We start from the raw sequence: 26,616 nt of genomic DNA, 5'->3' as shown, positions 1-26,616 counted from the left end.
ACGGAACTCCGCCGGGCCAGTGTACATCTATTGTGATCTATGACTTGTTTTGAAGTGGTTATTTGGTGCTGTCGCGGTTGATTCTTAACTTGGAGTGTCCAAGTCTGTCAAAGTGCGTGCACGTAGGTGGAGTGCAGAGAGGCAGAAAGAGGGTTGAGCGCTTGCTGCAGGAGAGAGCAACGTAAGTTTTTAGAAGTCCAAAAACTCAAGTGATGAGGTTTTTGGGAATCTTTTATTAAAATGGGCCATTTGATCACTTGGACAATGTGAAACCTTTGAAAATAGTCCAAGTGGCCCAAAGGTCAATAAAATGAGGTAATTCTTGTACATGCCCAAAATGGTGGGCTAAAAATATGTAAAAAATATATTTGCAAAGCTACGCGGTGGAAGCCGTCCGAAGGAGATCGGAAGTGACGTTAGGGCATTTACCCCCAACAAGAAATCAATTTATGGTATGAACTGCCGTCGCAACTGCCTCCGTCCATAGAGAGTTTGGGAGGTCTCTATGCTCAAGCATAGTCCGTGCCATCTCAACCACTGTCCTACTCTTCCGCTCCACAACTCCATTCTCTGAAGGCAATCCAGTATTCACAAGCTCTCACTTGATGCCATTGTCTGTACAAAACTGAATGAATGCTCCACCTTTGTCCGACCGAATAGTCTTCAACACTTTATTGCTCTCCCTCTCCACAAGAGCACGCCGATTCTTGAAGAGGCCAAATGCCGCGGACTTGTGTTGTACAAAATATACCCAAGTAAAGCAGTTGAAATCGTCCACTAGCAACATGAAATAGAGAGCTTTTCCAAGGCAAGGAGTCTGCATAGGACCTAGGTCCACAAAGGTCGGTGTGAACCAACTCCAAAGCAGCAATGACTCGGCGTGTAGTAAGCCTCTGAATAGCATCTCGATGTTGCTTCCCATGAATGCAAGTAATGCATTTCCCATGCTTACGTGCAACATATGGTAAGCTTGTAAGCATCTGCTCACGAAAAGCAAGTCGAAGAGCATCATTGTTCAAATGACCAAATCTGTAATGCCAAAGATCACCAATAGATATCTTGATTGCTGAAGAAAGAGCATGTCCGTTCTCCACTGAGCCCCCTCTAACCTCCTTGCCAAAGTCTCGATCCCCAATAGATACCGCATCCTCTGTAAAAATCACCTCCATGCCTAGCTTACACACCTCATGCACAAACATAAGATGAAATCCCAGCTTCGGAGCATAAAGTACCTTCGAGGGAGATTTTCGTAAATTGTGCTACTCGTGGTGACGTGGCAGGTTGTACGGATTTCCGCATTTTGCGTTGCTAGCTGCTGGCCGCTTTTGAAGGAGCTTTTGAGAGCAGATGCTTTTGGGTTTAGTGCTTTTGAACCTGATTGCTTTTGGGACTATGCTTTTGGGCATCCCTTGTATTGTTTATAAGAGCCCCTGGGGCCTCACTCTGCAGAGCATCTGGACATAGATGCTCTGCTTTTGGGGCTCTGCTTCTGGGCATCCCTTGTATTGTTTATAAGAGCCCCTGGGGCCTCACTCTGTAGAGCATCTGGACACAGAGTCTGAGGGCAAAGGTCCCTCGGAAGTAGTACTTTGCAATGATCAATGATAAAGAAATATCGAAAGGGGCGCTAGTCTTTGGGGCCAATGCTTCTGGGCGCGGAACTGTCTCTCTCTCTCTCTCTCTCTCTCTCTCTCTCTCTCTCTCTCTCTCTCTCTCTCTCTCTCTCTCTCTCTCGTTCAAAGTTTAGTGGTTTTAAAGTTTCTGTCATACAGTGTGTCACGTCAGCAGTTCCGTACGATCTGCCACGTCATCACTTTGTGACATTTCCCTCTCTTGAAAGAATTGTAATTGCCCTCGATTACACATGCAAAAATAGCCAAAGGCCAGAAAACTTTCTTCAGTAGAAACTGACTCTATGTACTCATGCACCAGACTCAACCAATCTAGCACTTCTACAAAGACATCAGTCTGATCAATTATATTTCTATCAAGGGTCTCAAATACAAATCCTGATCATTGTAACCATTAAGCGATCACATCCAGACCACACTGACCTTTTTATGGATATCCTTGATCTACTAAATCGGGTTACTATCTAATTCATATCTTTTCATGTCACATTTCAATCAAGAAAACCATGCCCATGACCATCCCCACAAGACATTACATCCACATAGCATGCAATTCATAAATCACACATTAAATTCACACTGAACATTCAAATCACATTCACATCACTACTTCCATCGAGATCTTGGATGAGAATCATGATCATTCGGCAACGTATTTAGCAATCACACCTAGATCTGTCACTGATCTCCAAAGATATCTCAATTGACTAAATCTTGTCACTATCATGTCCATCTCATCTCTCCGGAAAACAAGACCAAAATGCTGTAGTCATTTCGTCTTTCAAACATGCACTCGAACGCTACTCACATGTAAGAGAACATGTAGCAGATTAATTTCAGAAATTCCCAGTTTGAAGTACTTCTTTCATAAAGTCATTCAACAAAATACTATCATCCCATCATTATCCCTGAAATTCAAAGGAAAATCAGTGACTTTATTCCATCTAGGTAATCTGTGACAAAGGAGCGGAGTAACTCCCCTCTTGTGCAGTCCCGTGTGCACCAGATTGGTTGGTCAAACCAGTTTATCACAATTTACTAACTCAAATCTACTCTAATAAACACTCAAGAGTGATCAGTGTTTGTTAGAAACATCCATACCTTGTGTGAAAAATCAAAGAAGAAAAAATGCATTTTATGTTTTCCTCAAAGACATAACTTTGATCAAAGGCTACCCCTCTCACTTAAAGTTGAGGGTCTTCTGTGCAGAACTTAGGAGTTTAGATAGAATTCCTTTACTCCAAAATTTCCTCGGGATAACACTACATCCATCAAGGAGAGGCAATAAAAATACCGTTCCCTTCTCTAGGGTTCTCATCCCACTGAAGGGAACACATTCTTCATAGTGTAAACTTTCAGCTTGCATTGCTAACTCCACCATCCGTTGCAAAGTATTTTGCAGATACATCTTCATGTTTCTACAAAGTTTGAGTAAAAGTCCTTCGTTGAACATCTTCATCTTTTCTCCATCAGAAAGGATCAAGGATGGAGCCACCTAGGAAAGAGTTGACGTGTTCACGTATACTATGACTCGCTCGTCTCCTTTTGGGCAAACAAATCCCAATCTTCTCTGATGCCTTCCTCAAAGTGGAGAGGAAAATTTTTCTCCAAAAGCTCGGCCTTGAATTGAGTCCAAGTTCCCTTCCTGAGTTCCCTGTGACGTTTTGATATACCACCAAGTTTTCGCAGTCCCCTTGAGGCTGCTCACATACCTCATCTTTGACTCTTCTAAGAAATTACCATCAGCAAAGGCAACTTTAAACTATCAAATGAAAGAGGTAGCTTTTGGGACATCTCCTCTCCGTCAAAAGTATCAAACTTGACTACAGTGTTCTCAGATTGAGAGACCACCTTCATATCCTTCCAAGAATGGCGGGATTTCTTGGCTATGGTTCTAGACTTAATGTTCATGGGCATTCTAAAAGAGGAGTGAGGTGGAACTGTGGATGACAGAGAAAGGTCTTTGAAACTCTCTCAATTGAAATAGAAGAATTCGGCTCACTTTTGGGCGTTTAAGGATCTCGAGCATTCCGCTCCTCGAATTTTCTAGGTTCTTGAGCATCATGCTCTCATCGCCTCCTCAAAGAATCCCATGTCTTGTTGACTCCTTACAGAGAGAAAAAATCTTCCAACCCTGCAAGCTTTCATTGCAAGTTCTGAAGTTCCTCATCCTTGCTTCTCTCTTGGCTTGTCATGGCTCCTTCCCGTATCTTGCCAGAGTCATCCTCCTTTGTAGAGAAAGAGAAGAGACCTTGCTTTGATACCACTGTCAAAAATGGAAGCGAATAACAACATAAAATATACTCTAATAAATAGACTTTATCATTTAATATTGAAGCTAATTTATATAGAGAGAAATTGAGAGAGAGAAGAAGAGTGAGACAGTATTGAGACCACAAGATGGGTTGATCCCCCCTCCCTCCAAAAAAAAGTATCTTTATTATTGGGGAGAAGTCATTATACGAGCACTTGAACCGAACAAATTACCACGTCCATTCTAGATCTCGGACTTGATGGAGCTCAGGAGCCTCTACTTCCTAATCTCAGGGCCAAACCCTAATCCTATGAACCTCTGTTCCTGACGCAGGATCCTCGAGAACCAAGGTTCTCACCTCTGGAACGCCCTTTAACTTGGTCCTGACTCTCTTCCCAGAGGCCTCTCCCATAGAAATCTTAGCATTTGCTGTAACAGACTTGGACACTCCAAGTCAAGAATCCACCGCGACACGACAGGAATTCACTTCAAAATAGTTCACAATTAGTTTCGACACTGGCCCGGCCGAGTTCCGTGCCAAGAGGTATTGGCCCTAAAAATTGGCGCCCCTTTCGGTATTTCTTTTTGTATTAAATCTATTGCACAAAGTACAAGGGAGTGGGAGGGTCTCACTCTCAGACTCTGCGTCCAGATGCTCTGCAGAGTGGGAGCCCAAGCCACACTTATAAAGGTTTACAAGGGATGCCAAAAGCACAGCCCCAAAAGCCACCCATAAAAAGCCTTGCAAAAATAAAGCAGTTAATCTCACAAGCTCTCTTGGGAATTAAAAATAAAGCAAGTAATCCTCAAAAGCTCTCTCTCTCTCTCTTGCGTAGAAACCAGCCCACACAAAAGCTGCTTTTTCCGTACGTAATTGCCACGTTAGCTGTCCGTGATTTCCGGGACTGCTTCAGGAGAGAGTGTGTGTGTGTCACCATGCCACGTCACCAGTTTGTGACATTTGCTCCTCAATCCTAGACATCAAGTCCCTCCTCAAGAATCTCTACTCCTTGACCCAACTCGAGAGTCTACCACTCTTAGATCTATGGATCTACTCCCAATCTCGGGGTGTGAAACCCTTGGGCTGATCTGGCTTTGTTTACACAAAGCGCTTTTCTCTTACAAAGGCTCATGCCTTCCTCTACTCCTACTTCCTCGTGCACAAGTGCACTTGCACACAAACACTTAGCATAAAACATGAAAAGCATCACCTTAGAAGACTTGGAACTCGGAAAGCAACTTGGTTCTCGGAAAACAACTCCCGGAAGAGATCTCTATGCAAAGAAGCTCCTCTTTCAATCATACACACAAAGGAGGTGTGCTCTCGGCTTTCCTTCTCGTAAATCATCCCCATCTACGACGTGTATGGGCTGAAAACAGAGAAAAACAACAGCTTGTCACAATGAAAACAATCTTCGAAGGCACTTCTTTGCGATGGAGCTTGCCTACTTGGTCTTGCCGTCAACTCCTGCACTTGGGGTAGCCATAGGGGTCGTCGGCAACTTCTTCTAGGTGGCTGAAATCTGCAGCAGCAGGGTAGAAACTCTGGCGCCTTGTTTTCTTGCTCCAACTCTTGCCCAAAACTTGGGTGGTGCTAGGTTGCTTTTATAGTCACTAGGGACGGGCAAGAGTAGGGTTTGTCAGAAAAACTAGAGGAATAGTGGGCACCTAGAGAGGGGAAAAGCTGCTGGCTTGCTGCCCACGCCAAAGAGAGAGAGAAATGAAATAAAATGTTATATTAAAGTCTTCAAAAGGCCAAAATGACCTATGAGACCAAAGTATTACAACATGGTGAATCTAATACAATGTCTGAATACCAAAAATAAAAAGGTACTGAAAAAAGGTTACTCTAAAATCCTAAACTGCTAGATGTGAACTAAGCAGCTAACTAGAACTGTGCAGGATATGAATAGGGGGTGGATGTAGTGAATGAGGGCTAATACAACACAACGTGGGTGTGTGGGGATATATGAGTAGAAGCTCATACAAAATGGGCAGGGTGTACAATCCTCAGAAAATCTGAATCACAGGAGGTCCATCATCCGTCGCTAGCGGATCTCATCAATCTCCTCCATGGTAAGTAATCTAACCGAGCGTCATGCATGTCTGGCCAAAGTGATCCGAATCCTCTCTTGTAGCATCCATCGATGCTGTGTAGTCCTTTGCAATCGTGGGCGTTTGGATCTCCCGAGCTCGGTCGCTCGTCGATCAGTGTGCCTCTAGTGTGAGGAGAATGTGAGCTTTGCTGTGGTAGATGCTCCTCCGGCTGCCCAGTGTCGGCCCTAAAGAAATCTGTGATCCATCTCTGAGATTGGCTAGCCTCTCCCCTCATCAAGCTCTCATAGAGAGAGAGAGAGAGAGAGAGAGAGAGAGAGAGAGAGAGAGATGAAATGCCAACATATGCTCCTTTATGAGAAAGCATCTCATCTTCCTTAAAGTGCTTGCCTCATTTCTTCTACACAACTCTAACTCAGCTCGGAATACCTCCTGACTATGGAATATTCCCTTTTCGATGCTTCTGTCACCCACCATGTGACGCATCACGAATACCCATCACTTAGTCATTTCTCAACCAACTTATGGAACAACGCCGACGCCATGCTCTATGTCACCCATCCCATGCCGCATCAGAGATGGTCAAATACTTCTTCTCGATGCTCTCTGCCAATGTGATGCATCAGAAGTATCTGTTCTTGGTGGCCTACATATATTCCGATTTATATTGCTCTAATCGATTATTCCTCTAAATGACGCGAGGTAGAGTACGTGCAAAACACAAATACAGTAGCGAACACTTGAAGAACTCATACACAAATCATTACCTGTTGCTCCTGGACAAAAGCTGTAGGGTGAAGGTTATGGAGGATGATAGCGGTGGGGGTCCATGGCGAGTAGAGAGCGTGTTGTTTTTTCTACTGCTGTACCGAGTCTCTTTGTGGCTATGGTGGGTTGTAACAAACTGCTAACGTGTCAAAGCCTAAAGAATGGAGCCAACTTACAGATGTAGCTGAGGGGCCTTAACTGTCACAAAGTGATGACGTGGCTGCCTGAGAGTAGAAACCCTAACCCTAATTTCTGCCAAAAACCCTAACTGCTGAAACCCTAATTCTGGAAAACCTAACCCTAAAACCTGCAAACCCTAATTCTGAAAACCCTAACCCTAAAACTGCAAAAACCCTAATTCTGGAAACCCTAACCCTAAAACTGCAGAAACCCTAACCCTAAACCTAAGGGCAGCAGGGAGATTTCCGAAAATTGCGTTGGCTGATGACGTGGCAGGCTGTACGGATTTTCGTGATTTATGCTGGCAGCTTTTTGGCTTTGCTTTTGGACCAAATGCTTTTAAGTTTGAAGGCTTTTCACCGTAATTGCTTTTTAGGCCAAGGGCCTTTAGATATGAGGCTAGGGCTCATTCTCTAGCATGCTTCCTGGCGAAGTTGCAGAGTGTGGAGTACCGGCTTGTACTGTGTTGATGCAATATAAAGAAATACCAAAAGGGGCGCCAAGGTTTGGGGCCAATACTCTGTAAGGTGGAATTCCGCCACTCTGTGTCGCGTGTCGTCTCTCTCTCTTAGTTCAATTGTTAATGAAGTGCTAAAAGTTTGTTCAGTCTGTTCTTTTCTATTGGCACGTGGCGGGCACGTGGTGCCCATCTTGTGAGAGTGGTATCAGAGCATTAGGCGTGTGCTTTTCTGAAAGCATACCGGTCCTACAAAAGAGCAGACGGAGCTATTGATGGAATTTTATTTGAGAGATCTTCACCCTCTAACCCGGACCTATTAGCCACTCCCACCCTTACTTCATCGCGCATCGGGCGCGCTCCCGTCTTCACCGCTCATGTCTTACAGGTCATAAGCCAATTAAGATCATTTGCAAGAGAAGGATCCAGATTTGTTTCAAGTCACTGTTTTTCTCAGAAGTAGTGCCATGCAGATGTTGATGTCTACAGCTACCAAGCAGCATACTCCAAGTACTTGGCAAGCTTTCAAGGGGAAAAAAATAAAATTTGCCCGAAGTTATATGGTTTCTGACATCTTCCTTCGGAGTGCAACTTCTAGCAGAGTGGGGTATCCTGAAATGCTTGCCATGGAAACCCTAGCAGATTATATCTTGAAATTTCTCGACATCTCTCAGTAGATGTCTCTTCAAGAGCAAACCTTGGAGGTTTAGTGCGATTGCTATCTTGGGACTACCATCGCCGCCAAAGCAACACTGTTTGTCCAAGAGCTGACGGACCATGCTGTGCTCGGCTACGACCTCATGGAAGGAACCTAAACCTAATTTTTGGTGCAGGTTTCAAGATGGAAAGTCAATCGACTTTTCGAGCTCGATTGATGTCGAGATTGCTTTTGAAGTTTGAGTTCTATTTGATCTTGTTTGGTAATCCTGTTTGGAATTTGTTTGAAATGGATGGTATCTGTTTTGAACCTGTTTTGGTGCCGATTTGAATTGTTTTACTCTGGTTTGATACTGGTAAGAGCAACCGAGAGCGAGAGAGAGAGAATTCGACACAGCTTGTAACAAGCACGCTATGATTGATGTTTGATGTTTGTGTAAAAATAACCTTACATATATAGCTTGCCATGCAAAGTTAACATGCAAAGTGAACTTTGAACTTAATCTAATCTGCATGCCTTCCTTCTCGCCATGGAACCTCTCAGCGGCATCCCCCATATCTGCACCTATCATATGGTATCAGAGCAGTTGTCTCATGCACCGTGAGCAAAGGTATCTCCTAGCGAGTTTGAGACTGCATCTCCTGTAGCTGCACCTTCCTGCCTGTTGTGTGTCTCCTGAAGCAGATGCCGGATCACCGTCAACAGGGCCTACACCATGCAGCACAGCGTTTTGAGAGGGAACTCAGCCTCTTGGGGCTTCACCGCCTAGGAGAGCAATCGATTGGGGCCCTGAGTTTTCTGCAACGTTTCAAGATGATTCCAAAGCTTGCCGTGTCTTGCTAGCGCCAAGAGTTCCACTCCTCCTTACTTTGGCGGCCCACCTGGGCTCTGATACTAGATGATGGGTTGTGGCTATGGTGGGTGGTACCGGATTGCAGACATGGCGAGGAAGTGCAGAGCAACCGAGAGAGAGAGAGAGAGAGAGAGAGAGAGAGAGAGAGAGAGAGAGAGAGAGAGAGAGAGAGAGAGAGAGAGAGAGAGAGAGAGAGAGAGAGAGAGAGAGAATTCGACACAGCTTGTAACAAGCACGCTATGATTGATGATTGATGTTTGTGTAAAAATAACCTTACATATATAGCTTGGCATGCAAAGTTAGCAAAGTGAACTTTGAACTTAATCTTACCTGCATACCACCCTTCTCGCCATTACACCTCTCACGTGGCATCCCCCATAGCTGCACCCATCAGGTGGGCCGCCAAAGTAAGGAGTGGAACCCTTGGCACTGGCAAGACACGGCAAGCTTTGGAATCATCTTGAAACGTTGTAGAAAACGCAGGGCCCCAATCGATTGCTCTCCTAGGCGATGAAGCCCCAAGAGGCTGAGTTCCCTCTCGAAACGCTGTGCTGCATGGTGTAGACCCTGTTGACGGTGATCCGGCATCTGCTTCAGGAGACACACAGCGGGCAAGAAGGTGCAGCTACAGGAGATGCAGTCTCAGACTCGCTAAGAGATACCTCTGCTCACGGTGCATGAGACAACTGCTTAGCCACAACCCATCAAAAGCAACCTCCAACTGCAAACTTGTCGCGTGAACTTGCGCTGTCATTGTAGTAGAACCTCCTCGATCTCTTCCTCTTGTGGCACTTGCCAAAACTGCCCGAAGTTGGGGCTTGCTTTTATAGGTGTAGGGGGGCGGCAGAAATAGAGGGCTAATGTGGGGGCACCCTGCTTTTCTAGGGGCTGAAAATAGGGTCGCCCCCTTGTTGGATCTAAAAAGAGAGAGAGGGAGACAAAGTCCGAGGGTCCTCTCTGCTAAGTGCTCCCAAGCTAATCTGAGGGAGGAGAGACCCTAGTTACAACTGTATAGGTCCATGATTTTTACAATTCAAGAGAGACACAGCCCGTCGTAGTTCCGTGCCCAGACGTATTGCCCCCAAAGTCTGGCGCCCCTTTCAGTATTTATTTTAACATTAATGCTTGAGCAAAGTACAAAGTTCGAGGGTCCTCTTTGCTCAGTGCTCCCAAGCTAATTTGAGGGAGGAGAGACCCTAGTTACAACTGTATAGGCCCATGCCTTCCAAAAGCAGTACATAAAAAGCTTCAAGTCTCAAAAACATCTGGTCCTTCCAAAAGCAACAACGTTGCCAACGCTTTTGCGCCGCGAATTACGGGCATATGTATGGCCTGCCACATCAGCAGCCAACGTCATTTACGGCAATCAGTAAAACATGCCACGTCAGCACTCCCCACCCAAGTCTTTATTTTTGTAAAGTCTATATGTCCCTTGGCCCCCATCGGACAGGACCCCATAAGTTGCAAACAACTTATTCTTTAAGTTTTGTCAGTTTCTAGGGCGGATATGCCACGCCATCATTTTGTGACATACCCCCCTCTTGAAAGAGTTGTAATTACGCCTGCAAAATGAAACATACGACAGAAACCAGTTCAACAGACACTGACTCTAAGTACTGACGCACTAGACAATACAAATCAAGCACTTGCACAAAGACGACAGTCACTTAACATTCAAATCACATCCACAACATATCGTCCATCGAGATATCGGACCATGATCTATTAGCAACGTGTTTAGCAATCACATCTAGATCTATCCCAAATCTCCACAAATGTCTTCAATTGACTAAATCTTATTGATATCTTGTCCATCTCATATGGAATCACAAGACCGAATTGTTGGAGTCATTTCATCTTTTAAACATGCAGTCAGACGCTACTCACATGAGAGAGCACACGTAAATCAAATTCATTTCGGGAATTCCCATTTCGAGTACTTCTTTCATAAAGTCATACAATAGAATATTATCAGTCCATCAATATTTCTTAAATCCAAAGGAAAACCAGTGACTTTATTCCGTCTGGGTAACCTGTGACAAAGGAGCGGAGTAACTCCCCTCTTGTGAAGTACCGTATGCACTAGATTCAACCAAGGTTGTCCTCGTACGGCGTATCGTACAACTCGTACGTTCCGTACATGACTTGTCCGGGATTTTTTTTTTTTTTGAGGGGGGTGGGGGAGGGATTTGTGGGGTGGGATCGTTTCGCAATTTCGACTGCATTTGACCAAGAGCCCAATGGCTGCATTGGCTCAAAAAACCATGACCTATGTGCGGCGAGGCTCGGGTAGCGGATCTACTATGGCCGCCACCACTTTGGAGATCATGATTCTTCTTTTTTCGGACATTGCTGTTTCCAATGTCCATGGACAGATCTTTCATGTTCTAACTTGTAAGACTTAAGTTGCAAGTACTTAGTACGAAGTACTAAGGTCTATGTCATGACTCATATGAACTATCATGTTCTAACTTCTGAGTTTTAAAACTTCTTGGTTCAGTCTCTCTTGTAGTGTGCAACACGTATGATTTTTTTTTTGCACCGTACGTTACGTCAACGCATGTCTAATTTTTTTTTAGTTTGATTAGTACCGCACATCTTCGTACGTGTACCCGTCGTACGTGACCGTACGTGAGGAGTATCTGGCAAGTCCTCCTCCATCCACTTCGCATCCGCCGGATAGTTCTTGAATTTAACTAAGAACCGCCTTATCACTTTACCTTTCACTTTCCTTTCCTTGTGAGCCAGTATTTGTTCTGGAACGAGAATCTCCTTGCTCTCTTCTACATCAGGTTGCTCCTCAGGCTCCTTGTCAGCTGGCACCTCACCTTTGAAAGGTTTCAAGAGACTCAGATGAAAAGCATTGTGAATCTTCCAAGTATCTCGCACCTGCAGTCTAAAGGATACATCATTTATCTTCTCTTGAATCTGGAAAGGGCCATAGTAGCGCATACTTACTTTCCCTTCCGTTTTATCAAGCGTGCCTTCTCAAACCATAAGAGCACCCAATCATCCTCCTTCAGCTGTAAGTCGCGTCGATGTTTATCGGCTACCTTCTTATGCCGTGCTTGAGACTTCTCAAGAGCCTCACGAGCCTTAGAAAAAACAATGTCTAGATCTCGTGTGTACTGATCCGCTTCAAAAATCTCATCCTTGGTGTGCTTAGAAATGGTGGTACCTTCTTAGCACCCTCGATTACCTCAAATGGCGCCTACCCTGTCGATGAATGAATTGTGTTCTTGTAGACAAACTCCACCAAGGGCAAATACTTTTCCCATTTGAGTCTTTTGATCCGAAATGTAAGACTTCAATAAATCCAAAACCACTAAATTGGTCATCTTAGATTGCACGTCTGTCTGTGGGTAAAATGAGGACAAGAACTACAGCCGCGTGTCAATGTTCTCCCAGATTGCCCTCCAAAACAAACTAATGAATTGGGGGTCTCTGTCCAAGACTATGGACTCAAGCATGCCGTGAAATCGGAAAATCTGTGAGACAGTTTTGCCAAATGATCGGGCTCGACTGTCTTCTTTATTGGAATGAAGTGGGCCTGCTTGCTGAATCTGTCAATGACTGTCCAAATGCCATCATGCCCACTTTGAGTCTTGGGAAGATAAAAAATGAAATCCATGGCAATGCTTTCCCAGGGACGGGAGGTATGGGTAAAGACTGTAGAAGTCCTGGTGACTTATGCCTATCAAACTTGACCTTTTGCAATCAAGAAGCCCTGATTTTCTTCGATGGAGGAGCCAAGACCAACTTCATTTCACCTGAATTGGCCACGCGGCCTGAGATTACACCCGATTGGATGGGACCACTAGCAGAGGCAATTCTAGCGGCACCCGACAAGGACGTAGCCATTACACCTGCCATTGGCAAACTTCAATTGCATTGTCAAGGGTATTTGGGGCACGAGAACTTCTACATAATGCCCTTGGAAGGTTGTGATGTCCTCCTAGGAATTTCCTGGTACCATAAGAACAACGCCGTGGTCGATTATCGGGCGAAAAAAGCGACTTTGACTACAGAAAAGGGCCGAACCATTGTACTTGATGCGAAACTTAAGGGTGAGTCTGCCCCTATTGTATCGGCTTTGGCCGTTTCAAAATTAATGAAATCCAGTCTGTTTGTTTACTCAATCTTTTTGAAAGAGTTGAATGATGATCATAGGACAAATATGTCTGATCTAGAAATAGAACGCCAAGATTTTCTCCACAATCACACCGATAGCTTTTCTGAGGGCCTGCAAGGCAAGTTGCCACCAGCTCGTCCCGAGGATCATACCATTGATTTGATACTTGGAAGCACACCACCGAACCGGCCACCTTACCGTGTGAGCCGAGCCCATAATGAAGAGATTATGAACCAAGCGAAAGACCTCTTGGAAAAGTGTCTTATGCAGCCGAGTACTTCAACTTACTGCTCTCCAGTGTTGTTGGTTTTGAAGAAAGATGGATCTTGGAGAATGTGCATTGACTATAGAGCTCTCAACAAAATCATCATCAAGAACAGATTTCCGATTCCTAGGATTGATGATATTCTAGACCGACTACAGGGATCCTCTTGTTTCAGCAGGATCGATTTGAAGAGCGGATATCATTAGATCCGAATCATGCCGGGAGATGTCTACAAGACAGCTTTTCGGACGACTTTCGGTTTATTCGAGTTTTTGGTGATGCCTTTTGGGATCCATTGGCCCGATTTGAAGAATGTCCATAAAGTTAGAAGCTTCTTGGGCTTATGTTCTTACTACCGGCGATTCATTAGAAAGTTTGCAGAGGTTGCTTCCCCTTTGTATATCTTGACACAGAAAGGAGTCCCTTTCTCGTGGGGACCCACAGAGGTGACTATCTTTCAAACATTGAAAGAGAAATTGACTACAGGACTAGTTTTGACTTTGCCGGATTTGCAGAAGTCATTCGAAGTATATTGTGATGCTTGTGGTCATAGTCTAGGCGCGGTCTTAATGCAAGAAGGCCATGTCATTGCCTACGAGAGCCGATTGTTCTCAAGGCCGGAATTGACAGCACATATATATGAGAAAGAGCTTTTGGCGGTTATCCATGCGCTTACTCAGTGGCGACATTACCTACTCGAAGCCGATCTTACGGTCTTCATAGATTACCAGAGTTTACGCTACTTCTTGTCAAAGAAGTAGCTATCGGAAAAGCAGATGCGGTGGGCGAACATCTTGTCACAATTTCACTTCTAGATTGTCCATGTGCAGGGACAGAAGAACTTGGTGGCAGATGCTTTGTCCCGGAAGCCGTTGGTTTTGGCTATTTCCGCGATGCATCATAGGAGCTTCGAGGATATGGTCGATCAGTATGCCACACATACAGATTTTGTAGATATTTTCACTCGAATACGGAATGGGGAGGTAGTAGTGGGATATTTCATTCGGGATGGCTACTTGATGAAGAAAACGATGTTGTGCGTTACACAGCCGTTGAGGGAAAAGGTTTTAACCGAATGCCACTGTCCACCTTTTACCGGTCACCACGGCATTGCTACCACCTTGAAAGGTGTGGAGAGATATTTCTTTTGGCTGAGACTCAAGGACGTGGACGATTTTGTACGGAGTTGCTTGGTATGCCAGAAGGTCAAGTTTGACAGGAATAAAGCACAGGGATTGTTACAGCCTTTACCCATACCCACCCGCCTCTGGGAAAGTATTGCAATGTATTTCATTTTTGTATCTCCCGAGAACACAGAGTGGGCATGATGGTATCTGGACTGTTATTGACAAATTTAGCAAGCAAGCTCATTTCATTCCAGCCAAGAAGACAGTCAAGCCGGATCACTTAGTGAGACTGTTTGTGGCTCAGATCTTCAGATTACATGGCATACCTGAGACAATTGTCTCCGACAGAGACCCCAGATTCACGAGTTTGTTTTGGAAGGCTATTTGGGAGAACATTGCCATGCGGTTGCAGTTCTCGTCATCTTTCCACCCACAGACAAATGGGCAATCGAAAATTGCAAATTCAGTCGTATTGGATTTATTGAAGTCTTACATCTCGGATCAGAAGACTCAATGGGAAAAGTATTTGCCTTTGGTGGAATTTGCCTACAATAACACGATTCACTCTTCGACGGGGAAGGCGCCCTTTGAGATTATTGAAGGTGCTACGAAGATTCCACCCTTCCTAAGCAAGAAAGATAAGATTTTTGAAGCCAATGAGTACATACGGGACTTGGACACGGCTTTTGCCAAGGTCCAGAGGCTTTGGAGAAATCTCAGGAAAGACAGAAAAAGGAAGCAGATCGACATCGTCGTGATTTGAAATTAAAGGAGAACGATTGGGTGCTCTTACGTTTTGAGAAGGCACGCTTGAGAAAGAAAAAGGGAAAGGAGCTGCTTTTTCCAAAGCTTAGCATGATATACTATGGACCTTTCCAGATTTCCGAAAAGATAAATGATGTCTCCTTTAGACTGAAGCTACCCGATACATGGAGGATTCACAATGCTTTTCTTGTGAGTCTCCTAAAGCCTTTTAAAGGCGATGTGCACGATGATGGAGAGCCCAATGAGTAACCCAAAGTGGAGGAAAACGAGGAGATACTCGTTCCAGAAACAGATTTTGGCACATAAAGATAGAAAGGTAAAAGGTAAAATGATAAGGCGGTTCTTGGTTAAATTCAAGAACTATCCCGCATTGGATGCGAAGTGGATGGAGCAGGAGGACCTGGCAAATACTCCTCAGATTGTGAACCTTTACCTTGAAGCATTTGGTTTAGCATAGTCTATTCCAAATTGAACCCAAACTCAACTGGGCGGAATTTGGCACAGCGGGTATACACAAAAGGGGAGTCGCTCCACTCCTTTGTCAACAGATTGCCCCGATTTTTGATACTTAAGTCACTGATGTCTCTTTTGAGTTTCAGGGATACTATGAGCTGACAGTATTCTGTTGTATGAATTTATGAACTGGAATTCTCGATAATATGATACTGATTTGTTCTTGATTTTTCTAAGTGCAGGAACTGATAGACGAAATGACTGCATGTTCCAGACTTGGACACTCCAAGTCGAGATTCTACCGCGACTCCGCAAGAATTCACTTCAAAACAGTTCAAATTCACAATTGATTCGACACTGGCCCAGCGAAGTACCGTGCCTAGAGATATTGGCCCCAAAGACTGGCGCCCCTTTCGGTATTTCTTTTTGTATTAATCTGTTGCAAAAGTACAAGTGAGTGGGAGGCTCTCACTCTCAGACTTTGCGTCCAGATGCTCTGAGAAGTGGGAAGCCTGCCCACTTATTTAAAGGTTACAAAGGATGCCAAGAGCAGAGCCCAAAAGCTTCAAAATCAAAAGCTTGTCTCTCTCTCACAAGCTCTCTCTTTTGAGAGAATAATGCAAAAGCTCTCTCTCTCTCTCTCTCTCTCTCTCTCTCTCTCTCTCTCTCTCTCTCTCTCTCTCTCTCTCTCTCTCTCTCTCTCTCTAATTGCGTAGCCAAAATAAAGCAAGGCAAAACTGCCGCAAAAGCTGCCCACGCAAAAGCTACCCGCCAACTGTACAGATCTCCGTGATATGCGCCGCAAAAGGCGGGCTTGTCCGTACGGTGCAGCCACGTCATCATTTAGCAGGGGTTCCTGCAAGAGGGTGTGTGTGTGTACTGGGCAGCCACGTCACCAGTTTGTGACATACCCCCCTCTTGAAAGCATTGTAATTGCCCTCGATTATGCCTGCAAAATAGACAGAAGCCATAAATTGTCTTAGCAGACACTGACTGTTAGTAACGACGCACTAGAAACACACATCTAGCACATGTACCAATCGACAGTCACATCACAGGACATCACTTGACATCACATGATAAATCACATTCAACATTCATACGGATCTCAGACCATGATTTATCGGCAATGCAATTAGCAATCGCATCTAGATCCACTCAGAACCTCATAGATGCCCGATTGACTAATCCCTATTGCAACCATGTCTATCGAGATCATTTAGACCAAAATGCTGTAGTCATTTCGTCTATCAGTTCCTGCACTTAAATAAGTCAAGAACAAATCAGTATCATATTATAGGAAATTCCATTTCATAAAGTCATACAGCAAAATACTGTCAGCTCTCACTATCCCTGAAGCTCAAAGAGATATCAATGACTCTAGTATCAAAAATCGAGGCATCTGTTGACAAAGGAGCGGAGTAACTCCCCTCTTGTGCATACCCACTGCACCAGATATCTGGCCAAGCTGAATTCTGGGTTCCATTTGGAATAGACTATGCTAAACCAAAAGCTTCAAGGTAAAGTTTCACAATCTGAGGAGTATCTGCTAGGTCCTCCTCCTCCATCCACTTCGCATCCAATGCACGATCTCCTCGTTTTCTTCCACTTCGGGTTGCTCATCAGGCTCCCCAATCTTCGGGCACATCGCCTTTAAAAGGCTTCAAGAGACTCACATGAAAAGCATTGTGAATCCTCCAAGTGTCGGGCAGCTTCAGTCGGAAGGAGACATTATTTATCTTTTCGGAGAACTGGAAAGGTCCGTAGTATCGCATACTAAGCTTTGGAAAAAGCCTCTCCTTTCCCTTTTTCTTTCTCAGGTGTGCATTCTCAAAACGTAAGAGCACCCAATCGTTCTCCTTCAATTTCAAATCGCGAAGATGGCGATCTGCTGCCTTTTTCTGTCTTTCCTGAGATTTTTGCAAAGCCTTGCGGACCTTGGCAAAAGCCGTGTCCAAGTCGCGCGTGTACTCATCGGCTTCAAAAATCTTATCTTCGTGCTTAGGAAGGGTGGAACCTTCAGAGCACCTTCAATAATCTCAAACGGCGCCTTCCCGTCGAAGAGTGTACCGTGCTGTTATAGGCAAATCCCACCGAAGGTAAATACTTTTCCCATTGAGTCTTCTAATCAGAGATGTAAGACTTCAATAAATCTAGTACCACTGAATTAGCAATCTCAGATTGCCCGTCAGTCTGCGGGTGGAAAGATGATGAGAACTGCAACAGCGTGCCAATGTTCTCCCAGATTGCCTTCCAAAACAAACTCGTGAATATGGGGTCCCTGTCGGAGACAATCGTCTCAGGCATGCCATGTAATATGAAAATCTGGGCCACAAACAGTCTCGCTAAGTGATCCGGCTTGACTGTTTTCTTCACTGGAATGAAATGAGCCTGCTTGCTAAATCTATCAATAACAGTCCAAATACCATCGTGACCAATCTGTGTTCTCGGGAGATAAAAAATGAAATCCATTGCAATACTTTCCCAAGGGCGGGTGGGTATGGGCAAAGGCTGTAACAATCCCTATGCTTTATGCCTGTCAAACTTGACTTTCTGGCATACCAAGCAACTGCACACAAACTCGTCCTCCTTCTTGAGTCTCAGCCAAAAGAAGTATCTCTCTACCCCTTTCAAGGTGGTAGCAATGCTGCGGTGACCCGTAAAAGGTGGACAGTGGCATTCGGTCATAACCTTTTCCCTCAACGGCTGTGTAACGCACAACATGGTTTTCTTCATCAAGTAGCCATCCTGAATGGAATATCCCGCTACTGCGAAGTCTGTTCGGTCCTTTGCATCATGATTTCATCTGTGGGGTAGGTCAAATTGCTCGAGTGAATGGCAAAACCCCGTTTCGCATGACTCATCAGTTCCTATATGGAATCTGACTTTTGCTCTAAGTAGTGATCTCGGATCTCTGTAGGAAGACCCAAGGTAAACCGCTCAATCTGTTCTTTGAACGAGATCTTCTTAAATGAAGAGGCTGGTAGAAAAGAGCTCCAGAATCTTTTGCAATAAGCGTCCAATGTATCCTTCTTGGTCATCCGAAGATGGTTCCAAGAAATTTGTATGTCGCGTTCGTACTCTCAAGTCAGCCAAGAAGAAATAAAAAGCTTTAACTGGCGCTGTCTTGCTTAATAAAAGCATGGACCACCAAGTTTGAGCATTTCCTTTGAAGTAAGAGGTAGCTCTCTGAATCTTGGAGTGCTCTGAGTAACGCCCTCTAGAGAAAGCTATGTCAAAATTTTGTATGAAAGACAAAGCCTTCGAAGCATCTCTATAACCAGAAAATGTGTCAAATTTAATTGACTGTCCACCTTCCTTAAACTCTCGGACTTTCTTGCTTTTATCTTCCATGAAGTCATACTGGTTGGCTTTATAAAAATTCTTCTTCTTTGCGTAAAAGCTGTTGTCATCAGGGTCCGAACTATCCGAAGACGAGTCCTCAGTAGAACTGTCAACAACTGGGCGAGATTTAGGCTTCTTTGCCTTTTTCTTACCCTTTCCGAAGCTTTTCTTTTTGCTTCGCTTTTTGGCTTTTCTGTCTTCTTCGCTCGAGTCAGAGGAGCCAGAAGAACTCTCAGAAGAAGAAAAAGAAGAAGAATTGGGTACTCCTTCAAATCGAACACGCTTCTTCTGCTTTCTTGCCGATGCAAATGTAGACTGACGACCCAGATAACCCGGAAAGTCAATTCCTTTCTTCTGCTTTTTGTTATGCTTTGTCTGCTCGTCAAAAAGCTGAGCAATTCGTGCATCAACCACCTCTTTTAATTCTTGCTTTGTATACATCCTTGGAGTAGGAGGTTTCTTCAGTGCCGGTTTGAGGGGGTTTTGTGGTCTGCCGCCACTGTGCGTGCACCTCGTCGAAGGAGGTCTGACTCATAAATTTTGCAAATTTCGGGTCCTTTGCAAAATTTAGCATCATCTTTGTTGCATTGCGGATCAATCGTCGACGCTCCATCTCTTCAAGCTTCGCCTGAGTAGGTCGAAGCGGGCCGTACTCCTCGCGTGAATCCTCGTTGTGATCTCTTCCCGCATCTCCGGATGCAGAGGAAGTCAACTGATCTTTATCTGAAGCCATAAGTGCCGCGTAAAAAGGATCGGATTTCCTGGTAGAAGAGAAATCGGTCGTGCTCTGATACCACTATAACAGACTTGGACACTCCAAGTTGAGATTCTACCGCGACACCACAAGAATTCACTTCAAAACACACAGTTCACAATTGATTCGACACTGGCCCGGCAGAGTTCCGTGCCTAGAGATATTGGCCCCAAAGACTGGCGCCCCTTTCGGTATTTGTTTTTGTATTAATCTGTTGCAAAAGTACAAGTGAGTGGGAGGCTCTCACTCTCAGACTCTACCTGCAGATGCTCTGAGAAGTGGGAAGCCTGCCCACTTATTTAAAGGTTACAAGGGATGCCAAAAGCAGAGCCCAAAAGCTTCAAAACCAAAAGCCTGTCTCTCTCTCACAAGCTCTCTCTCTTGAGAGAATAAAGCAAAAGCTCTCTCTCTCTCTCTCTCTCTCTCTCTCTCTCTCTCTCTCTCAAATTGCGTAGCCAAAATAAAGCAAGGCAAAACTGTCACAAAAGCTGCCCATGCAAAAGCTGCCCGCCAGCTGTACGGATCTCCGTGATATGCGCCGCAAAATGCGAGCCTGTCCGTACAGTGCGGTCACGTCATCATTTAGCGGGGGTTCCTGCAAGAGGGTGTGTGTGTACTGGGCAGCCATGTCACCAGTTTGTGACACTGCACCATTTCGGTCTGAAAGATCTCGATAGACGTGATTGCAATAAGGATTAGTTAATCGGGCATCTATGAGGTCCGAGTGGATCTAGATGCGATTGCTAAATACGTTGCCGATTAATCGTGGTCTGAGATCCGAATGAATTTTGAATGTGATTTGTCATGTGATGTCATGTGATGTGACTGTCGATTGGTACACGGTGCGTCGGTACTAACAGTCAGTGTCTGCTAAGACAGTTTATGGCTTGTGTCTGTTTTGCAAGCGTAATCGAGGGCAATTACAATGCTTTCAAGAGTGGGGTATGTCACAAACTAGTGACGTGGCATGACCCGACACAACCCTAGAGTGGGGCAGCAGAACGGTGGAAAAAGCGTTGATGTGGCTGAGCTGTGCGGATTGCTTTTTCCCATGCAAAGCTGGCTGAAAATCTTACGCAAAGTTGCTTTATTTATCAAGCAAGGCTTGTGAGATGAGTTGCTTTATTTTTAAAAGCCCAAGGGCTTTTGATTTTGGGGCTCTGCTTTTGGGCATCCCTTGTAATTTATAAATAAGTGGGCAGGGCCCTCACAACTCAGAGCATCTGGACGCAGAGTCTGAGAGTGAGACCCCTCCCACTCCTTGTACTTTGAGTTGCAGATTATAACAAAAAGAAATACTAAAAGGGGCGCCAGTCTCTGAGGCCAATATCTCTAGGCACTGAACTCTGTCGGGCCATGTCGAATCAATTGTGAATTGTGAATTGTTTTGAAGTAAATATCTGTTGTGTCGCTGTCACAAGACGAGCACCACGTGCCAATCGAAAAGAACAGACTTTTAGCACTTTAATAACAATTGAACTGAAAGAGACAGACGACACGCGACACGGAGTGGCGGAATTTCACCCCAGAGAGTATTGGCCCCAAACCCTAGTGCCCCTTTCGGTATTTCTTTATTTTGCATCAACACAGTACAAGCCGGTACTTCAGACTCTGCATCTTCTCCAGGAAGCATGCCAGAGAATGAGCCCTAACCTCATATTTAAAGGCCCTAGGCCCCAAAAGCAGTTTACAGTGAAAAGCCTTCAAACTCAAAAGCATCTAGTCCAAAAGCAAAGCCAAAGAGCTACCAACACAATTTACGGAAATCCGTACAACTGCCACGTCATCAGCCAGCGCAAAACGCGGAAATCCGTACAACTTGCCACGTCACCATGTCAACGCAATTTTCGAAAACTGCCATGTCATCAACTGTGGGTCCTGCTTTATTTTAATCTTTATGTCACTAGGGGCCCATCGGACGGGGTCCCCATAAGTTGGTAGGACTTTTTCTGTTACTTGCTCTTCTTAGGGTTTAGGCCCCTCGGCCGGAATCTGTAAGTTGGCTCCATTCTTTAGGCTTTGACATGTCAGCAGTTTGTGACATCTCCCCTTCTTGAAAGAGAGTAGTCGTCCGCGATTACAGCATATCTGCAAAACAACTCAAGTTAGCTCAATAATTTCCGAGGGACATTCCGAGGGACATTCAGTTTGCTCTTTTTGTTAAGGAGTTAGCTTCTCCTTTCGGCTCTTTTGATGAAGGAGTTAGCTTCTCCTTTCAGCTCTTTTGATCAAGGAGTTAGCTTCTCCTTTCGTCCAGATCGGAACTCTTGATATTCCGGCGTAGTAAAATTAGCCATCACACCCAAACCGTACTGATCTTCCACGGGTGTCTTGATGCACTAAAATTACATACCCAGGCAATCTCATCCAATTAGGAATATTCAGTGGTTGATACATCACAATGCAACACAAATGCTTACATATGCATGTTACAAGACATAGAAACATAAAGCCGCCGATGAACACTCCCCCGCAAATAACCATCCAGGTCCGGGCCATGAGCTGTTCAACAACTCCCTCATCACTTCTCCCGCAAATAACCTAAAAAGGTCTGGGCCATGAGATATAGAGGCCTTTTACAACCAAACGCCCCCCAGACCACAGCCTGCGTCGTTTGGAGGTGCTGAGAGTAACCACTGCTCAGACTTCCTAATACTCCTCCCGCATAACCATCCAGGTCCGGTCCGAGAGTCACAACAACAATACTCCCCCCGTAAATAACCACAAGGGTCCGGGCCCCACGTGCCAATAGAAAAGAACAGACTTTTAGCACTCTAATAACAACTAACTGAAAGAGAGAGACGACACGCGACACGGAGTTGCGGAATTTCACCCCAGAGAGTATTGGCCCCAAACCCTAGCGCCCCTTTCGGTATTTCTTTATTTTGCATCAACACAGTACAAGCCGGTACTTCAAACTCTGCATCTCCTCCACGAAGCATGCCAGAGAATGAGCCCTAACCTCATATTTAAAGGCCCTAGGCCCCAAAAGCAGTTTACAGTGAAAATCCTTCAAACTCAAAAGCATTTGGTCCAAAAGCAAAGCCAAAAAGCTGCCAACGCAATTTACGGAAATCCGTACAACTCCCACGTCATCAGCCAGTGCACAACGCGGAAATTCCGTACAGCCTGCCACATCATCATGTCAGTGCAATTTTCGAAAACTGCCACGTCATCAGCTGCGGGTCTTGCTTTATTTTAATCTTTATGTCACTTGGCGCCCCATCGGACGGGGTCCCCATAAGGTGGTAGGACTTCTTCTGTTACTTGCTCTTCTTAGGGTTTAGGCCCCTTGGCCGGCATCTGTAAGTTGGCTCCATTCTTTAGGCTTTGACACGTCAGCAGTTTGTGACAGTCGTGGTAGAATCTTGACTTGGAGTGTCCAAGTTTGTTACACATCAACCTGCTGTTGACGCTGCATCTCCATTCGTTCATATTCCGTCGGTGGGAATGGCCGGTATTCTTCTCTCGAGTCGACAAAAGGTGGGCGTTGTCCATTCAATCTTCCATGTTCTCACCCGACCCTGAGTCGTCAGGTGGATTGGTTTGATCCTTGCGGGATTCATTGACTGAATCCATGTGTGTCGCGGTAGAAGGGATCGATCTCCAATAGAAGGAAAAATCAATTGAGTTCTAATACCACTATAACGGATTTGGACACCCCAAGTCAAGAATCTGGCACGACATGCGAAAAAACACTTTAAAAATCACTTAACAAAGCTTATCAAAATTCAAGAGAGACGACACGGCCCGGAGTAGTTCTGTGCCCAGAGGTATTGGCCCCAAAGTCTGGCGCCCCTTTCGGTATTTATATTTATATTAATGATTGAGCAAAGTGCTCCTCTCAGTGCTCCTCCCAGGCTAATCTGAGGGAGGAGAGACCCTAGATAGTACAACTTTATAGGCCCATGGCCTTCGTACGTAAAAAGCTTCAAGTCTCAAAAACATCTAAAGCAGCAGCGCTGCCAACGCGTTTTGCGCCGCGAATTACACGCGTCAGTACGGCCTGCCACGTCAGCACCCAGCGCGACTTACGACAGTCCGTACAGTCTGTCACGTCGGCTCTTCCCACGCAAGTATATTTTTTTAAAGTCTTTATGTCCTGTGGGCCCCATCGGACGGGACCCCATAAGTTGGAAAGATTTATTCTTGAATTCTTGTCAGTTTCTAGGGCTGACATGCCATGCCATCATTTTGTGACAGGGTGAGCAAACATACTCCTTAGAGCTCACAATGCAAGAGGCCAACATGCTATAGATGTCCCGTGACTGAGGATTACAAAGATAAACAATCCTCGCCTCGTCCATAGCTTTCGCAAACAAACTGAACAAGAGGTCTAGGCTCTACCAAAGAAGCTAGCATAACTCCTTGAGCCTGCTGCAAAGGGGATACAAGAGGCCTATCCTCCTCGAAGTCTCTTAGTGCAACTTGGAATCGCCCTCTAGAACTCCAATACCATCTAGGCAAAGGACTCGCGGGTAGAAGTAAACAAGAGTATGGCTTGGGGATTCTGCATCAAGCCAGTTCAGGTAATGCTTTCGAAAAGATCCTTCCATACCACATGTGGAACAAAGATCTACTAGTCTTTCACTTCACTAGACCCAGAAGCATCAACATTTCTTTTTTGAGTAAAGAGCCTGCTCCTATATCGAGACACATTGTCTCTGCAAGTGGCACAAACCCCCTCTAGCTATAAAGCACAGGCATGAGATAGTTGCAACACCTCCAGCCAATACCATCAATCCAGCTATTCCACCTAATTAAGAAAAATTCTGGACTAGATGCTCGATCCACAACATGCATCCCCTTGCCAAGAGATAAACCACCCAAAGCAAATAGGCTACATAAAGCTTGATAGGACAACTCTCATCAACTGCCAAAGAAAATATGTAAAAGGATCTAGACTATCTCTAGCAACACATCTTCCTCTAGGGACCTTGAAATTCCAATGCAAACTATCGCCACCATGTCTCCATTGGTGTACCAAATATTAGAATCTCCATTGCCCTTCAACATATCAAGTCCACAATCAATGCTGAAAACACAGCAAACAAACCTCCCAACTTCCAAAATGTAATCTTTATAGCCAGAAATTGCCGCAGCAAGTCCAAGAAGGTACAGGCTGAAAATACAGCACAATACAACCGCCTTTGACTCACAAAGCGTGGTCATAAACACACTTCTCCACGGCTGAAAAACCAAAGCTAATCAAGTCTTCTCCGAAATAAGTTGTAAAGATGCAGATCTGGCTCATCTCTTTGGGGCGAAAACGTCCCTCCTCTGCTGGCAAAACGCAGCAACCGCACACTTCTCTCCAAGGCTGAAAAACACAAGTACAAGGCCCCCATAACATACATTGGGGGTTCCCCAGGGTTGCAGATAAGACCCCAAAGCTCGTCTTCTGCAGGGAAAACGCAGCACCGCATATCCTTCTCTCCAAGGGTGAAAGATGCAGGTACAGGGCCTCCAAATTGAGTTGGAAACACAGCCAAGAAACCTCCTGCCACTGCCTCCAAAAACGCAGATTTCTCTCCTCTGATGGAGATACGGAAGCCATTGGACCTTTCCGGTCAGTGATACAGTATCACAGTGGGCTTGCACAAGCTGATTTTCAGCCATTATAGTAAACAGACTGGCAGCTTGTGCAGCATAATTCTGACTCTAGTATCGATACCTTAACACCAAAACCTAAGCACATGCATGTGGCGTTGGTTGAAGACACAAACAAAAAATAACTCTATAAATAGGCCTTTCGCTTTCACTTAAAGGTTTTGAAAAAAAGAAAAATGGAAAACCATACCCAACAGAGAAATTCAAATTGTATTTGAAAATCACCTTCTTACAGGCAAGAATTGGATGATGCACCATTGCATGACCGGCCAAGGGAAACAAGGGTTTTGCAAGATTCAATGATAGAGGACGAAATCGGGTTCCTGATTGCACAAGTAAACATAAGATTCCTCAGATAGCCCAAAGCAGCTGAGGTAGCCATAAGCAGCTCGAAACTTTCAACTTCTTTTTGTTTCAGCATCCACATATGCAGTACAGTCCATGCACATGCACATGCAAGCCCAAGTGGGTTGAGAGGATCCAGCCGCATAGCTATACTATTGCATGCAGGCACATACACAAACAGCTTCTTCACTAGATGAAAACTCTTCCAGAACAAGTACATCTAGAAAATTATCCCTGATGTTGGCCAATCTGGCATAATGTTCAAGTATCACTCGTGAAATTACTAGTTTGATAAAAAGCCATGCACCATCCAAGCCAATGATGCAGAGGTGAACACGTAAAAAGCATGTGTATGTGCACGGGCACCCATGCTCACAGGCATAAGCATACATCTTACCTTTGGTAGGGCCTCCAACCATGATGACAGCTACATTCACCTCTTCAGAGCTTGCCATAACTGCCTGAGCAATCATGAAAGAGAAGAAGCTGAAGCTTTAGGTGAATTCAGAGCTTCTACTGTATTCAGAAAAGTTCAATTAAGCAAGTTTACCACTGATAATAGATCTCAAGCTGCTGGTTTGCAAGTTGCAACACAATCAACACCGACAAGAGTGCTTCTGCAATTCAGCAGAATTGTAGAGGTGGGTCGATAAGATATAAACTATGAGAGTGTGGTGCGCAGAAGATTACGAGTAAAAGAGAGTATGCTCGTACTGAATTTGCAATTTAGCCAACTTGCTGCTGCTTGTTTTTTGACTAAAGAAAACATGCTTTTTGAAAGGCGCCGATCTAGCGGACGAAAAGTTAAGGCTGATGTTTGAACTGTGTGGTCCACCTCACCATGCTGTTGGGCGCGCACGGTCCATCTTGTTGTGGACGTCCAAAATGGGGACTTGTTTTGGGCGCCCACTATGTGACTAGGTTGGGGTCAACAAGGCAACAAAAAAAATACCTTTGTCACTTG

At 44.9% G+C, this 26,616-nt stretch overlaps 1 protein-coding gene across 1 annotated transcript in view; it reads right to left on the bottom strand.

Moving 5' to 3' along the window:
• Window positions 1–26,382, bottom strand: part of LOC147445993 (uncharacterized) — an 83,383-nt gene extending 57,001 nt beyond the window's left edge. The window contains exons 1-3 of the mRNA XM_086525313.1: window positions 26,203–26,382; window positions 26,050–26,113; window positions 25,533–25,630 (exon numbers count right to left, since the gene is read on the bottom strand). Of these exons, the coding sequence (XP_086381439.1) occupies window positions 25,533–25,630; window positions 26,050–26,107 (156 nt within the window). The 5' untranslated portion in view covers window positions 26,108–26,113; window positions 26,203–26,382. The remainder of the gene's footprint in view (window positions 1–25,532; window positions 25,631–26,049; window positions 26,114–26,202) is intronic.
• Between the last annotated feature and the right edge of the window lie 234 nt (window positions 26,383–26,616).

The sequence above is a fragment of the Adiantum capillus-veneris genome, chromosome 12 (genome assembly GCF_014529385.1).
Source record: "Adiantum capillus-veneris isolate H3 chromosome 12, ASM1452938v2, whole genome shotgun sequence".
Classification (NCBI taxonomy): Eukaryota; Viridiplantae; Streptophyta; class Polypodiopsida; order Polypodiales; family Pteridaceae; genus Adiantum; species Adiantum capillus-veneris.
Note: the sequence above shows the minus strand (reverse complement) of the source record. Positions and strands in the feature narration are given on the sequence as shown.